Source organism: Eumetopias jubatus, unplaced genomic scaffold, assembly GCF_037043125.1.
Source record: "Eumetopias jubatus isolate StellerSeaLion01/CBP00866 unplaced genomic scaffold, mEumJub1_p1.0 scaffold_7, whole genome shotgun sequence".
Lineage (NCBI taxonomy): Eukaryota > Metazoa > Chordata > Mammalia > Carnivora > Otariidae > Eumetopias > Eumetopias jubatus.
The window spans coordinates 36,758,108-36,775,604 of NW_028274813.1; the positions used below are offsets into that span (position 1 = coordinate 36,758,108).

Consider the following 17,497-nt stretch of genomic DNA (forward strand, 5'->3'; position numbering starts at 1 on the left):
GTACTATTCTGAAAAATTTACAGATTTTTAAATATTCAGAATTATAAACTGAAGAGGATACTTACTCTGTTTTGAACTCAAATCCAACTTAATATTTTTGTCCATTGATTTAATTGTGCTATTTGAAGCCACTTTAATAGATCCAAATCCCCCCCGCCCCCAATTTGGTGTTAGTGGTATTGGCAGTGGTAATACTGATAATTTTTACATTACATCTGTTGAATATTGCATTTTATATGCCAGGCCTTGTGCTGAACACGTTATCTCAGTTGATTCTTCTAACGGCTCTTGAATTGGTACTCATTTCTTCTTTTTAAAGATGAAAAGACAGATGCTTAAAAAGCTATCATTAAAGAAACAACAAAAAAAGCATTTCATCCTAAGAATGAAAATGTGAATTTGTGACGTAGGCTAGACTATTCATTGGTAAAAGCGAGTTAGAAAAATTTGTGATAAAGTCACTAGGCGTGCATATTTTTCTGGCCTTGAACTTGTTCTACATACAACCTGCCGTTAAGAAGCAATCTTCGAAGTCTGAGCCCCACATGGGGTGTAGAGATTACTTAAAAATAAATATTTTTTAAGATTTTATTTATTTATTTGACACAGAGAGAGCACAAGCAGGGGGAGCGGCAGGCAGAAGGAGAGGGAGAAGCAGGCTCCCTGCAGAGCAGAGAGGTGGATGTGGGGCTCGATCCCAGGACCGTGGGATCATGACCTGAGCTGAAGACAGATGCTTAACCAACTGAGCCACCCAGGTGCCCCCAAAATAAAATATTAAAAAAAAAAAAAGGCAATCTGGCGTGGTAGTAAAGAGCACACAGTCCTTGAAGCTAGAATGCCTAGGGTCACATTCCAGCTCCGCATTTACAAGTTATTGCTGCCTGAGAAGCACTTCTCCAGAATTTCATATTGGGAACCCCTATGTATTGGTTTTCTATTGTTGCTGTAACAGATTACTACAAACTTGGTGGCTTGAAACAACACAAATTTATTATAATTTTGAGGGGTCAGAAGTCCAAAATAGGTCTTGGTGAAAATCAAAGTATTAGGAGGACTGGCATTTTCATCTGGAGGCTCTAAATGAGAATGATTCTTTGCCTTTTCCAGTTCCTACAGGCCTCCCACTTATTGACCTTCTTCCCCCAAACCAACATTATATTTTTCTGTGCCTTTCTTCCATAGTAACATCTCTCTGACTCTTATCATGTTCTGCCTCCTCCTTCTACTTTTAAGAACAATGGTGATACATTGGACCCACCCAGATAATCCAGAATAATCTCCCTATTTTAAGATCACCTGATAAGCACAACTCAACACAAACCCCAAATAATACAATTAAAATGGGCAGAGGACCTGAATAGGCAGTTTTGCAAAGACATATAGATGGCAAACAGATAAGAGGAAAAGGTGCTCAACATCACTCATCATCAGGGAAGTACAAATCAAAACCACAATGAGATATTACCTTACATCTGTCAGAATGGCTAGAGTCAAAAAGACAAGAAATAACAAGTGTTGGTGAGGCTATGGAGAAAAAGGAACCCTCATGCACTGTTGGTGAGAATGTAAATGGGTACAGCCATTGTAGAAAATAGTATGGAGGTTCCTTTAAAAATAGAAATACCATATGATCCAATAATTCTATTACTGGGTATTTACCCAAAGAAAATGAAAACACTTCATTCAAAAAGATATATGCACCCCTATATTTGTTACAACATTATTTACAATAGCCAAGATATAGAAGCAAGTGTCCACTGATAAATAAATGGATAACGAAGTCACACACACACACACACGAATATTACTCAGCCACAAAAAAAAGAATGAGATCTTGCCATTCATGACAACATGGATGGACCTAGAAGGTATTGTGCTAAGTGAAATAGGTCAGACAGAGAAAGACAAATACCATTTGATTTACCTTATATGTGGCATTTAAAAAACAAAACAAAAAGCAGATACAGACATAAATACACAGAACAAACTGATGGCTGCAGGAGGGGAGGGATCTGGGAGATGGGCAAAATGATGGAGGGGAGTGGGAAATACAGGCTTCCAGTTATGGAATGAATAAATGATGGAGGTAAAAAGTCCAGCATAGGGAATATAGTCAGTGGTATTGAAATAGCATTGTATGGTGACAGATGGTAGCTACACTTGTGGTGAGCATAATATAACATAGACTTGTGGAATCACTGTTGTACACCTGAAATTAATGTAACATTGTGTGTCAACTATACTTCAATAATAAAAAAATTTTTTTTAAAGATCAACTAGTAAGCTACCTCAATTCTTCTTTGCATGTAACCTAACATTCACAGGTTCCAAGGATTAAGGCATAGACATCTTTGGGGGATGATTTTTCTGCATTCACATCCACATTTTAAATTCTAAAAGTTGCATCAGGCAGCTGGGGCCGGGAGAAGATGATTCCGAAGTAGAGATACTGGCTAATGCTGAGAATTATGAGTAGGACCAATAATTGGGTGTAAGCTAAAAGGAACTACTGAGCAGTATATGTACATGTTTTAAAATTCTCTTACTGGCATAAGGTATATACGGTAGATTCAGTATTCAAGAGTGATTGAATTAGAAGGAAGCAACTAAGTTTTAGTTATATGGCAGGGAAAGATTAAAATATTAGAATAGATTTTATTTCTATTGTTTTGTGCCAGTCCTCAGGAAAATGATCTTGATTCAGTTACAACTTTGGAGAAGCTTTGTGTTTAATTTTAATTTTTGTATTTTTATTACAGATTTTTATGACGCTTGGATGCTACTCCTGACATGGAGAAGATTGAGGAACAGTTTGCTAATCTGAACATTGTTAAACGTTCCTCAGAAACTAAAGAGCCTGCTTACTTGCTTAGTATAGATACATCAAAAGCTGTACAAGGAGAAAAAGAAAACTTTGTTGCTGTTTTATGTTCTAATGGATCAATCAGAATATATGATAAAGAAAGGTTAAACATACTACGAGAATTTAGTGGATATCCTGGGCTTCTTAACGGAGTTAAATTTGCAAATTCTTGTGACAGTGTATATTCATCATGTACCGATGGCACTGTAAAGTGTTGGGATGCTCGATTAGCCAGTGAAAAACCTGTCCAGCTGTTCAAGGGTTACCCTTCCAATAGTTTTATTAGTTTTGATATCAACTGTAACGATCATGTCATTTGTGCTGGTACAGAAAAAGTGGATGATGATGCATTGTTGGTATTTTGGGATGCAAGAATTAATTCTCAGGATTTGTCTACTACTAAAGACCCACTTGGAGCATATTCAGAGACTCATAGTGATGATGTCACTCAAGTGTGCTTCCATCCCAACAATCCCAACATGGTAGTCTCGGGTTCAACTGATGGCCTGGTAAATGTATTCGATATTAGTGTTGATAATGAAGAAGATGCACTGGTTACAACCTGTAACTCCGTTTCATCAGTAAGCTGTATTGGTTGGTCTGGGAAGGATTATAAACAGATTTACTGCATGACGCATGATGAAGGATTTTGTTGGTGGGATCTTAATCATCTGGATACTGATGAACCAATTACATGTTTGAACATCCAGGATGTCAGAGAAGTAGTTAATCTGAAAGAAGGTATTTTGGACTATTTAATTGGTGGCCTATATCATGAAAAAATGGACAAATTGTTTCTTGTCGGAGGAACAAACACAGGAATTATTCACTTGATGAGCTGCACTATATCAGGATTGATCCATGTGACCAGCCTTCGTGGAGGGCATGCTGCTACAGTCCGTTCTTTCTCTTGGAATATGCAGGATGATTCTTTGCTAACCGGAGGAGAAGATGCACAGTTGTTACTTTGGAAACCTGGAGCAATAGGGAAGACATTTACAAAGAAAGACAGCATGAAAATAGCATCCTCTGTGTCCCAGCGAGTTCGAGTTCACAGTAATGATTCTTACAAGAGAAGGAAAAAGCAGTGATGTTATGTTGGGAGTTTACTTGAGAGGCTTTATAGTTACAAGTAGTTATTTTTGTGTACTACCTGTGATAGATATGTTTAAAGCTTATATGTAAAAACAAGCCAGTTAGCAAACAATCCTGGAAAAATGTTGAAAATGGTTTAATTCAGGTCTTCATGTATTCTAAAATTATTTTTTTTAAGCTGCCAGTTGAGTATATAATCAGTGAGTTGAAAGTAAAATTACATTCCTCATTTTTAAAACCCATCTGTTGAGTTAGTAAATGTTGGGTTTAAAGAAATAGCTTTGATAAGGACTTTTTAGAAGTAGATGGCTGGTGTGACTTTAAAAAAATCAGGTGGTTTGAGCTATGTGTTTTAAATTCAGTTTTTTTTTTTTTTACATTTTAAATCATCTTCATTATTTATAAAATCAAATCAGACTGTTTTCTGTAGGAGCTCCAACTTGCTTAATACACATAGATTATGTTGGAGTATTTAAATGTAAATATTCTAATGATTCTAAATAGAACTAAAGTTTTTTAGAAATAAAATGATTTGCATCTATTTAAGAAAAATATATTTAGTATATATTTGCATCTATCTGTCTGGATAGATTTTTTTTTTTTAAGTAGGGTCCACGCTCAGCGTGGAGCCCATTGTGCGGGACTTGAACTCACAACCCTGAGACCATACCTTGAGCTGAGATCAAGAGTCAGATGCTTAACGGACTGTGCCACCCAGGCACCCCATTTGCATCTATACTTTTAAACAGTTAAAAATAGGCAGATATTTCATTGATGAAATGGAAATTATCTTGCAAAATTCATTTTGAGATTTAAAGGGAATATACAAAAACAAAACTATTTATAATAGCAGAATGACTTTTTATTTCAAAATATTCTACTATTTTATGATAAAATTTTCTTTCATGGTGTTTCATCCATAATTTTAAACTTTGGTGCCCATGGGGAGTGGGGGCCATGCAGGAGGTGCTGCTGGAGAAAGGAGGACACCATAATTTTAAACTTGAATTTTTGTTGACTGACGGTTTTTTCATCCTTACTGTTAAATATTTTTCCAAAGAATCTTTTTTTTTTTAAGATTTTATTTATTTCACAGAGAGAGACACAGCGAGAGCGGGAACACAAGCAGGGGGAGTGGGAGAAGGAGAAGCAGGCTCCCCACTGAGCAGGGAGCCCGATGTGGGGCTCGATCCCAGGACCCTGGGATCACGACCTGAGCCAAAGGCAGACGCTTAATGACCAAGCCACCCAGGCGCCCCTCCAGAGAATCTTAATTAAAAAGTTGGTCACTTGGGGTGCCGGGTGGCTCAGTTGGTTTAGCATCTGCCTCTCGATGTCTCAAGTTGTGATCTCAGGGTTGTGAGATTGAGCTGCACAATGCTCCATGCTCAGAGCAGAGTCTGCTTGTCCCTCTCCTGCACCTCCCCAGCTCCTGCATGTGCGCTCGCTCGCTCTCTCTTTCTCTCAAATAAGTAAGTAAAATCTTTAAAAAAAAAGTTGGTCACTCTAAAGGTTTGGTATGTTTTCTTATGTTTAATTACAAATAAAAATATCTTTTTATAGATAAGAATATTTATGAAGATACTGTAAAACATTTTTTATCTTTTCAACTAAAAATATTGTCATGAAAAATATAAACATTACTTTAGAACCTTTTACATTTCTCTTTAAATGTTAATGACTTATCTCGGACACCATAGCACTAGGGGAAATAGTATTCTACAGCACAATGCAACTTACATGTAGGTATGATCCAGCTTCACTCACTTGAGAGGGAATAATAGTTAATTCACTGTTAAACATACTCAAAATAAATAATTCTCTCTTTTTTTTTAAGATTTATTTATTTATTTTAGAGAGAGCATGAGCAGGAGGGGCAGAGGGAGAAGGAGAGAATCTCTAGCAGACTTAATACTGAGCGGGGAGCCCGAGGTGGGGCTTGATCTCATGACCCTGAGATCATGACCTGAGCCAAACTCTAGTTAGAGGCTTAACCAACTGAGCCACCCAAGTGCCCCTCAAAATATGTAATTCTTATTTGAAAAGATTCACCTATTCTTGCTGTTGTTCAAATCATGAACCTGAGGTTAATTCTGGATTTTTTTTCTTTTCTCCTATTTAGTCAATCACCAAGTCCTGTGCCACTCCACCTCCTAGAATCTGTCTGCTGTTCCTTTGCCTTTATCCCGCCCCCGCCACTAGTGCCTTAGATAAGATTTTCATCATTTCTCTCCTAGATTACAGACCCTGGCTCTAATCTGCTCCAATTCATTCTTCCCACTATTTCTAGGCTGAATGTAGAAAACAGATTTGATAATGTCTCATGCTGCTTAAAATCTTTGGTACATTTTGATCTTTTGATGGAGCACTATGTAAAAATGAAAAACCATGTTTTTAAGATACTTAGGATATGAGATAATGCTGACTAAGTAGAAAAGCTGTATAAAAAGACTTGGAGACATTGCATTTATAAAACAACAGGAAATGAAACAGTTTTTAAAACAGTAAAACTTTAAAAAATATTTAAAATTTAAAAGTAATTAATAGAGGGCACCTAGGTGGCTTGGTAGGTTGGGTGTCAGACTCTTGATTTCGGCTAGGGCATGATCTCAGGGTTGTGAGATCAAGCCCTGTGTCGGGCTCCCTGCTGAGTGTTCTTTCTCTCCCTCTCCCTCTGCCCCTTCTGCCCTTCTCTCTCCCTCCTCCTGGCCCCCACCAAAAAAGTAATGAATAGAGTTGGAAGATGCAGGTGAGAAAATACCTTTGAAAATAGACCTCAAAGAGAGAGAGAGTGAGAGAAAAGATTAAAGCCACAGAAGATAAATATAGGGGTCTAATATCAGATTATCGGTTTTTACAATGTGAAAAAAAATGTAAAGGTTGGAGTTGTAATGAAATAACACTAGAGACTATCCCCAGAACTCCAGTCTTCAGATTGTAAGGCCCAACAGAGTGTCAAGTATAATAAATGAAAAAGACCCACACCAAGGCATAGTACTCTGAAGTGTCAGAACTCCAAGAACAAAGAGAAAATTTTTAAAATTTCCAAAGGAAGAAGGGGGAGGAAGCAATCACTTAGGTAGAAGGATAACATGTGAATTAGACTCTTTTTTTATTTTAATTTTTTTACGATTTTTAATTAATTTATTTGAGAGAGAGAGAATGAGAGATAGCACGAGAGGAAAGAGGGTCAGAGGGAGAAGCAGACTCCTTGCTGAGCAGGGAGCCCGATGCGGGACTCGATCCCGGGACTCCAGGATCATGACCTGAGCCGAAGGCAGTCGCTTAACCAACTGAGCCACCCAGGCGCCCCGTGAATTAGACTCTTCATTAGTAAATCTGGATGACACAAAATGGTGAATCAAAGTTCCAACTTCTGAGGACAATTTCCTGCTATCCGAACTTAAGCTCTCCAAACTCACGAAGCAAATATATGGCAATAAATTTTTTGAGACATCCCTTGCTCAGTGAACGTTTTTTCCTTGCTCTCTGAAACTAAGGAACCAAATTTATTTCCCTAACAGAATATCCATTGCTAACCACACTCATTGGCCACTGAGGAATTTAAAATTTTGGATTTTAGGAGATAATTGCTTTTCAACCTTCAATTCTATAGGTCTATTGCCCCCACATGTGAGGTTTAAAACTTTACTTTCTATGCAGGTTTTGAAAAAGGATACTGGAGGATGTAGTCTACAAAGAATAAAGGAATAAATCAAGGAAGACAAGAGATACCAGGAATCGGGGCACCAACCCGGCATAGTGGCAGGATAACAGCTTTGCAGCAGGCCCACAGTATTCAGTCCAGGTTGGAAAAAGAGGACATCAGCTACCAGGAGGGAGAAGTCCGGGGAGAAAAGTGAACTTGACAGGTTTCCCAATGCATCTGACCATGTGGAAAATAGAATAAGTGCCTTAAACCCACCACTTAAAAGAGACCCTCCTATTAAAAATCATCTAAAAACAAAAGTTTTTAAAAGATTAAAAATAGGGATACCTGGATGGCTCAGTGGGTTAAGCATCTGCCTTCAGCTCAGGTCATGATCCCAGGGTCCTGGGATCAAGTCCCACATTGGGCTCCCTGCTCAGCGGGGAGCCTGCTTCTCCCCCTCCCACTCCCCCTGCTTGTGCTCGCTCACTCTTTCTCTCTCTCTGACAAAATCTTAAAAAAAAAACTAAAAAAAAGTAAAGGATGAGGAAAGGTATACCATCCCACAGAATGGGAAAAAATATTTGCAAATAATATATCAGATAAGAACTTGCATTCAAAACACTTTTAAAATGTTACCACTCAATAATAAGAGAAAGCAATTTTTGAAATGATCAAGGATCTGAATAGACATTTCTCGAAAGAAGATACAGAAATGGTTAGTAAACACACACACAAAGATGCTTAACGTTATCGGTCATCAGGAAAATGCAAACAAACCACAACACCACTTCACACCCACTGGGATGGCTATAATCCAAACAACGTTGGTGAGCTTATGGGGAAATTGAAAGTTTCATACACTGCTCTGCTGTTAGGGAATGTAAAATAGTATGGCTACAGTCTGGCCGTTCCTCAGTAGTTGCTGTTTGACCCAGCCGTTCCAAATTAGGTATATGCTGCAGAGAATTGAAAGCATAAGTCCACACAAGAATTTGTACATGAGTGCTCATAATAGCATCATTCATAATAGCCAAAGGTGGAAATAATCCAAATAACCATCAATTGATGGAGGGGTAAATTATGGTATATCCATAAATGGAATATTATTCAGCCAAAAAAAGAAAAGAAGTGCTAATACATGCTCCAACTCAGATGAATCTTGAAAACATGCTGTGTAAAAATAGCCACAAAAGACCAAATTGGATGATCTCATGTACATCAAAAGTCCAGAATAGTCATATAGTCTATAAAGAAAAAGAAGAAGAACAACAACAAAAGAACATATATTCGTGGTTACCTAGGGCTGGGAGGTGGGAGGAAAATGGGAGGGTTGGTGGATGTTTGTGGGGGGAGGGTGTGATGCAAACTGATGGTGATTATAGTTGCACAACTCTGAATATAGTAAAAACCATTGTGGGGCACCTGGGTGGCTCCGTCGTTAAGCCTCTGCCTTTGGCTCAGGTCATGATCCCAGGGTCCTGGGATCGAGCTCCGCATTGGGCTCCCTGTGCCGCAGGAAGCCTGCTTCTCCCTCTCCCACTCCCCCTGCTTGTGTTCCTGCTCTCGCTTGTCTCTCTCTATCAAATAAATAAAATCTTAAAAAAAAAAAACCATTGTACACTTTATTTCTTTTGTATTGTACACTTAAAATAAATGAATTTTACCCAAATGAAGTTATTACCAAAAAATATATATACCAGACAAATATGAATCAAAAAACCAGGGTGGAATTGGTATTTTTTTTTTTAAGATTTTATTTATTTGAGAGAGAGAGAGAGAGCACAAGGGGGGTCAGGGGCAGAGGGAGAAGCAGACTTTCTGCTGAGCAGGGAGCCTGACCTGGAGCTCAATCCCAGGACCCTGGGATCATGACGCAAGCCGAAGGCAGATGCTTAAACAACTGAGCCACCCAGGCACTCCTTGACATAATGGAATTTAAGTTTAATAACCTTAATTCCAAAACCAGATGAAAATGAAGAAAAAAGTGAAGTCCATTTGTTTATGAATATATATTCACTGTTAAAAATAGCTAACCAAATCCAATAGTGTATTTTTAAAAAAATATGACCAACATGATCCTGGGGTCCTGGGATCAAGACCCACATCGGGCTCCCTGCTCCTCGGGGAGCCTGCTTCTCCCTCTCCCTCTGCCTGTCGCTCCCCCTGCTTGTGCTCTCTGTGTGTCGGGTAAATGAATAAATTCTTTAAAAAAATAATAAAAAATATGACCAACAAAGGTTTATCTCAGGATGATGCAACATCAGAAAATCTATCACAGGGTGGGGGAAGAGATAGCAGGGTGATGGGTATTAAAGAGGGCACATGTGGTGAGCAATGGGTGTTATATGTAACTGATGAATCGTTGAACATTACCTTAAAAACTAATGATGTACTATTATACAGTGGCTAACTGAACATAATAAAAAAATTTTTTTTTAAGAAAAAAAGAAAATCTATCCCAGGGGAACCTGGGTCGCTCAGTGGGTTAAAGCATCTGCCTTCAGCTCAGGTCATGATCTCGGGGGTCCTGGGATGGAGTCCTGCCTCAGCCGCCCTGCTCATCTGGGAGCCTGCTTCTCCCTCTCCTCCCCCTCCCCCCACTTGTGCTCTTGTGCTCTCTCTCAAATAAATAAGAAAAATCCTAAAAAAAAAAATCTATCGGGCGCCTGGGTGGCTCAGTCGTTAAGCGTCTGCCTTCAGCTCAGGTCATGATCCCAGGGTCCTGGGATCGAGCCCCGCATCGGGCTCCCTGCTCCTCGGGAAGCCTGCTTCTCCCTCTCCCACTCCCCCTGCTTGTGTTCCTGCTCTCGCTGTGTCTCTCTCTGTCAAATAAATAAAATCTTTAAAAAAAATCTATCACAGTAATGGACAAAACAAAAAAAATCATGATTATCTTAATTGATAAAAACACAGTAGGGTTTCACACCTATTTATGAAAAATATAAACATGCTAATGATAGAATAATTTTTTAACTTGGTTAAAGTTATATATCAAAATCTTGAGTAGACATTATTCTTTTTGGAGAAGTGTTAGATTAAATACATTCCTTTTAAGACCAAGATTCAATGAGGAAGCTTATCACAATAGTATGAATTCTGGCCAATACTATAAGGAAAGAAAAAGTATGATAACATGTAAGGATTGGAAGAGAGGGGGAAAAAGTCCTTTGCAAATGATATATACCTAGAAAACCCAATATGCAAATGATACATACCTAGACTTACCTTTACAACTCTTTCAACTAATAAGAGTTTCAGCAAAGCTGCCAGAACAAGGTCAGCCTACGAAAATCTCAAGTATATCATTTTACGATAGCAGGAAATTTAAAAAGTATCAAGGAATTAAGAAGAATACTCAAGAACTATTTGGAGAAACTTTAAAATTCCGATAAAGACAGAAGATGTGGGGCACCTGGGTGGCTCAGTTAAGTGTCTGCCTTCGGCTCAGGTCATGATCCCGGGGTCCTGGGATCAAGGTCCGCATCGGGCTCCCCCTCCTGTGGGGGGAGCCTGCTTCTCCCTCTCCTTCTGCCCCTCCCCCTTGTGCTCTCTCTCTCTCTTTCTCAAATAAATAAATAAAATCTTTTTTAAAAAAAAACTAGATTCCTTAAATGGTAGACTTAAATGATAAAAGATGAAAACTATAAGTTTAATACAAGGAAGTATGGGAAAATATCTGTGACCTACAAGTGGAAATGACTTCTTAAACTTCAAAAAGGATTGGGGCGCCTGGGTGGCTCAGTCGTTAAGCGTCTGTCTCCGGCTCAGGTCATGATCCCAGCGTCCTGGGATCAAGCCCCGCATCGGGCTCCCTGCTTGGCGGGAAGCCTGCTTCTCCCTCTCCCACTCCCCCTGCTTGTGTTCCCTCTCTTGCTGTATCTCTCTGTGTCAAATAAATAAATAAAAACTTAAAATAAATAAATAAATAAATAAATAAACTTCAAAAGTATGAAGTATAAAGAAAAACGAAAGAAATTTTATATCAAAATTAAGTATTTCTGGTCCCCAGAAATCTATAGTCAAAAAACAGAGTGCGAGAAAATATATTTTAAATCAACAAGTGGTTAAATTAGACTATAGACTATAGACCTGCAAATCCATAATGGAAAACAATGCCAGTGGAAAAATGAGCAAAGACTATGAAACGCAATATGCAACTGATGAGTTGTTGAAATTACATCTGAAACTAATGATGTACAATGTGTTGGCTAATTGAATTTAAATAAAGAAAAAAGACTATGAGAAGGCAAATTTTGGAAGGACTTAAAAAGGTGGCCAAACTCCTTAGTAATTAGAAAAATGAACTCTTAAACAATCACTCTATACCTTTTAGAACTACAAAATTAGAAAGAGAGGAGAGAGGGACGCCTGGGTGGCCCAGTTGGTTAAGCAACTGCCTTTGGCTCAGGTCATGATCCTGGAGTCCCAGGATCGAGTCCCGCAACGCTTCTCCCTCTGACCCTCCCCCCTCTCATGTGCTCTCTCTCTCTCTCATTCTCTCTCTCTCAAATAAATAAATAAAATCTTAAAAAGAAAAAAGAGAGGAGAGAAAGAGTAGAAAAGAGATTTTAATGGGAAAGAAAAAAATCACTTCCAAAGGATATTACACATCTGTTGGAGAGTTTAAGAACTAATAACATGCACTCAGAAAGCCATGTATATGAACAAGAGTGGGGACAAAAAAAATGTATAAGAAAAGAAATGGATTCAGTACACTATTTAACCCTTCACTGGTGAATAATATTTATGTAGTCATAATGATGTAACACAATATTGATTTAATCAAAATTTGTAAAACTATTGGGAGCAGGGAAGAGAAGTGTAAAAGGTGTGCAAATGTTTGGTTTTCCTCTCCCATAGTAGAAAGTCAACAGTCTTTCTGTGGATAAATCAAGACAATAGCACTATAAGCACACTTGAAGCGTGTAAGTACATTGCTTGCCAAAAAAAGCTAAACAAGTTGAAAGGGATTCCCTCTAGAGAAGAGCTGGGCTGGAGAGATTGGATGGGGGACTGCTGCTTTTGTTCTTTGATCTTTATTATAGACATACCTTATGGTAGAATATCAGGATACTTCTGGCTGCAAATAGCAGCTCAATTCAAATGAACCATATAAGGAACCTATTACCTCACATAAGTTCAGAAGTGGAACATTTCCAAGATGGATTGTCAGCAAGAATGTAAATTCTTTCCATTCTTCTGCTCTGCCAATCTTCATCTTGTCAGCCTCAAGTTCACAAGATGACTATTATCAGTAAATGATCACATCCACATTCGACTATGTCCAATGGAAAAGAGAGTGTTTCTTCGTCTATGATCCTTTTTATTATTGATCACACACATACACACAAACACGCACTTTCTGAGAAGCCTCACAGCAAGTGTTATCGGCCGGAATTTCTTTATGTGCCCAGATGCCTAAAATAGTCGCTATCAGGAGAAATGCGATCACCACCAATTGGCCCAATAATAATTCGCTGCCTGTGGGGCTGGGGATAACATATACTCTTCTGAAGCACATAGGTCCAGGGAAGGATGCAAAAAGTAGGTTGGGCTTCATGAGTAGTTGCTGAGAAGGTGGCCAACAGTGTCTCCTATAGGTACTACTTGACTTCAGTCATGTGTATGATTTCTTCAAAATATTTCTCATTTGGAACATTGAATCAAATAAATGTAAGATATTTATGAGGCAATAATTAACCTGCACTGTTTTACTTTTTTCCATCAACATGCATTAAAGTGCAAACTATTCTACCTTTATTGGGTGATTATTTAGAGGAGAGGGAGACATTTAACACATTTAAAAGGAGAAATTTAAAAATGTGTCAGATGATATTTGTTGTCCTTTTGGCAAACTTTATATAATTTTCTGCCACTGCAGTCAGCAATGTCATATTGAATCAATTTGCTATTCAATTACTGACCCATTTTACTAATCCATCTCTCAGATCCACAAACCAACTCAATTATCTAGCTTTGAGATTACTCATACATTATGTCTTTTGCACTTTAGTGCTGCCTGGCTTTTGTGCATTACACTGCCCATTATCTTTTTAATCATGTAAAGTTGTCAGAATTAAAATCATCTAACTTTGTAGCCCCATCATCCTTCATTCTTCCCACTTTACATTGTATGCTTAAGCAAAACACACACACACACACACACACACACACACACACACACACAAAACAAAAAAACAAAACCTACTTGAAATCCTTGAAAGCATCATGAAAAATGCAGCCCCACTTCACACTGGTGTCTCTATCTGAAAGCTGGAGATAAGAGTAGCCATGGAAACTCCTGTCTCCCATTATCTGGTCTCCCTTTCCATAGTTATAAACTCCAAATCATAGGTGGGGATGTAATATGAAGAATAAAGATTATTTCCCAGAATATTTTACAAGTGTTTGTGGTTATAAGACTATGTTGGGGCAATGGGATATAAGAATCTGCATAAAATGACAGCTGTTGAGTTCCCTGTGCCCCTTCTCCAGCTGTCTGGAATGTGGATGTGATGGCTGGAGTGCTACCCAACATCTTGGTCTGTAAGGATAAAGGCTGCGACTAGCTTCTAGACTAGTTGGTGAAAAGGAGTCCGGGACCCTGAGGTTTTGTGGAGAAAGAAACTGCTCTATTGCTTAGCTCTGTATTTTAAGTCTCTGTTACAATTGTAGCATTATATGAACTTTTTAAGATGGTTGGCAATATTACATGAGCTGATACATGTAAAAGCTCTTAGAAGACTGTCTGGGAGTTGGGGTGCCTGGGTGGCTCAGTACCTCTGCTGTTACCTGCCTTTGGCTTAGGTCATGATCTCAAGGTTCTGGGATTGAGCTCTGTGGGGGCTCCCTGCTTGGTGGGGAGTCGGCTTCCCTCAGCCCCTCCCCCCACTGTGCTCTCTCTTTCTCTCTCTCAAATAAAGAAATAAAATCTTAAAAAAAAGGGGGGGCGCCTGGGTGGCTCAGTCGTTTAGCATCTGCCTTCGGCTCAGGTCATGGTCCCAGGGTCTTGGGATCGAGTCTCGCGTCGGGCTCCCTGCTCCTTGGGAGCCTGCTTCTCCCTCTGCCTCTCTCTCTCTCTCTCTGTCTCTCATGAATAAATAAATAAAAAAAGTTAAAAAAAAAAGGGGGGGACAGCATCTGGGAGTAGAGTAAGCACAAAGTAATATTTATAATGTTATACTATTTCCATGCTTTGGTAAGGTTGTTTCAGAGCTCTGCCTGGTGGTTTGTTTGACAAACTCCTATTTTGTCCTTATGACCCAGCTCAATCATTTCCTCCTCCTTGAAACTTTTTGATCTCCATCTAGGGAGTTAATCCTCCCTTTGCTTTATACCAGCTCTTAACCTTGTGTGTAACTTTTATAGTAACTTGGTATTTTTGTTTACACATTTGTCTCCCTACTAAACTGCTCTTTCTCATTAAAAAAAAAAAAAGGCTATAGTTCCCGTTTTAAAAAAGATTTTTATTTTTAAGTAATCTCTACACTTGGTGTGGGGCTCAAACTTAGAACCCTGAGATCAAGACCCACCCACTCCACTGACTGAGCCAGCCAGGGGCCTCTAGAGTTCTCTTTCAATAAACGTAAAAATTTCATGGTTCGTGTAGATTCTGATGCTGCCCCTAAGCTTATGACAATATTCAATATGCCAATCTGGCAAACCACCATACCTCCCAACCTTACCCCAAAGATCCTGATGCACCTCTAGAGGAGACATATCCTTCCTCCCCTCTTCTGGTCCACTCAGTGGATCAGCTGAGTGGACCAGCTCACTGTCTGGTGGGCTGGGCACTGTAGTGGATGATGCTGGAGATTTGGTCTCCGCCCTCTGAGAGCCTGCAATATGCCAATGGAAACAGAGTCTCAACTAATAATAAAAAGAAGATGTACAGAGTGCAAAAGTAGGGGGGAGGAGGAAAAGATTCATTCTGTTCTCATGCACAGGTTAAGAGAAGATGATGCCTGGAATGTATTTTGAAAGAAAAATAGTTTACCGGATAGGCTGGAGAAAGGGGAGAAAAGAGCAACAGACAATAAAATGGGCAGAAGGAAGAACATGTGCGAAGGCACAGAGGCATTAAATACGTGGTTAATTTTAGTCACGAGCATTGGACTCAGGTCTTCCCAAGTTTCTTTGCAAACACATTCACGAAGCATTTCTTAGGGTGATTTACCTCTGCAGATGGCTCACTGCATCTATTATGCCTTGATTTCTCACTGTTTTAATTCTGAGGACAAGGTTTCCCTGTGCTGTTTTCTAGACTCGATATCACTAGGTATGGCTGAAGTTGTTAATATTATTACTCTAAAGAAGTGTTCCTCAGTGCCACTTCAAGGCCGCCCTGTTGACTCACCCTGCAGTTGTGTGCATTCATTCCTTCTAAAGGCTCATTCTTTTCCCTGACATTCAGAGCATTTGCAAGACTGCCTTGGAAAAACTTCCTAGTTAGTTTTTAGCTATTCATTTAGCTATTCAGTTAACAGCAGATTTGTCAGTTTTCTACCTTCTGTCTTTAGTACCTAGCCTACAGGCAATGCTGCATTAATTTGAGTCTGGTTTTTTTTTTTTTTTTTTTTTGGGTTCCAGTAACTTCCTCATTGATTAAACTAGACTGTGTATGAAGTTGCCATCTGTGCCTTCATTTCTCTTCTCTAGGACAGAATAAAGGCTCCACATTTCCTTAGGGGCTTTACAATAATGGAGCTTGGCCCAAGAGTTGAATGAGATCCCAACAGGGGGGTTTAACCAAGTACTCTTTCCCTGGAGACCCTCAGTAGCTATGATTCCTACAGGGTCCCGAGCCTGGTGTGACTGTACCGTTGCTTGGCTGGATAGAGCTATAACACTCTGCCTGGCAATTCCTTTGAAAGTTGGATTGAGTTTTCTACAAGCTTTGAAGGCTCTTCCAGATCCAAGCACCATCTGTAAGCACCTGCCTGTGCAGTTTTCTCCCTGCTTCCACAGTACTTAACACATGTACCTCTGCTGTTACATGTGTGACATGCTGTAGAGTTTCATTTCCATTTCTGTCCTATCAGGTATAGGAAGCCATCAACCATTACTGGTATTGATCAAAGAACCGAATTAATAAGAAGTGAGGGTCCCGGGGCGCCTGGGGGGCTCAGCCATTAAGCGTCTGCCTTCGGCTCAGGTCATGATCCCAGGGTCCTGGGATCGAGCCCCACATCGGGCTCTCTGCTCTGCGGGAAGTCGGCTTCTCCCTCTTCCACTCCCCCTGCTTGTGTTCCCTCTCTTGCTGTGTCTCTCTCTGTGTCAAATAAATAAATAAAAATCTTAAAAAAAATACAATTCAAAATATTTGCAACATATATAAGGAAAAAAGGGTCATATCTTTCATATTCTTCTGGATTTTGTTGTAAATGTATATGAAAATATAAAGAACTCTTGCAAATCAAAAAAAAAAAAAAGAAGTGAGGGTCCCATCTTGTGAACGCTCTTTCTCTTCATGGCAACCTGCTTACTTGGCCACCTAGTCTGACTGAAAAGGGCCGAGTTAGAGTGCTGGTTCTCAGCATACATCTGCCCACAAATACACTTGTCAATAGAGGCTGAGCTCATCCTAGACTAAGATTACTGTTTGCTGCACCAGTGTGGTCTTTTTGTTTTCCTTTCCTGCTGCTCTGTTGCAATGTGATCAGTCACTGGTTCCAGGGTCTAGGTTTGGGTTCTAGGTTTGATCCCCTTCCTGGCTCGGCTGCCTGAGGCAGAGTTGGAGATAATCCTCACAAATAACTTTGTGAGATAGGGGCCATTAATATACCCATTTTATATGTGCGGAAACAAAGGATGACAGAGGTAAAGGTACTTCTGATTCTAAAACTAGATAAGAAGCAGTGTAAGAATGAGAAGTAACTGGCTCC

General features: G+C 39.4%; 1 protein-coding gene and 1 long non-coding RNA gene across 3 annotated transcripts in view; one reads left to right on the top strand and one right to left on the bottom strand.

Moving 5' to 3' along the window:
• The window catches only part of WDR89 (WD repeat domain 89), a 41,742-nt gene extending 31,446 nt beyond the window's left edge, over positions 1-10,296 (top strand). For both annotated transcript variants that reach the window (XM_028114762.2, XM_028114813.2), the window contains exon 2: positions 2,763-10,296. In XM_028114762.2, coding sequence (XP_027970563.1) covers positions 2,794-3,957 — 1,164 coding nt within the window. In that variant the 5' untranslated portion in view covers positions 2,763-2,793 and the 3' untranslated portion in view covers positions 3,958-10,296. The remainder of the gene's footprint in view (positions 1-2,762) is intronic.
• Positions 611-17,497, bottom strand: part of LOC148163874 (uncharacterized) — a 34,519-nt gene continuing 17,632 nt past the window's right edge. Inside the window, exon 3 of the long non-coding RNA XR_015768492.1 lies at positions 611-3,841. This is a non-coding gene — a long non-coding RNA (uncharacterized LOC148163874). The remainder of the gene's footprint in view (positions 3,842-17,497) is intronic.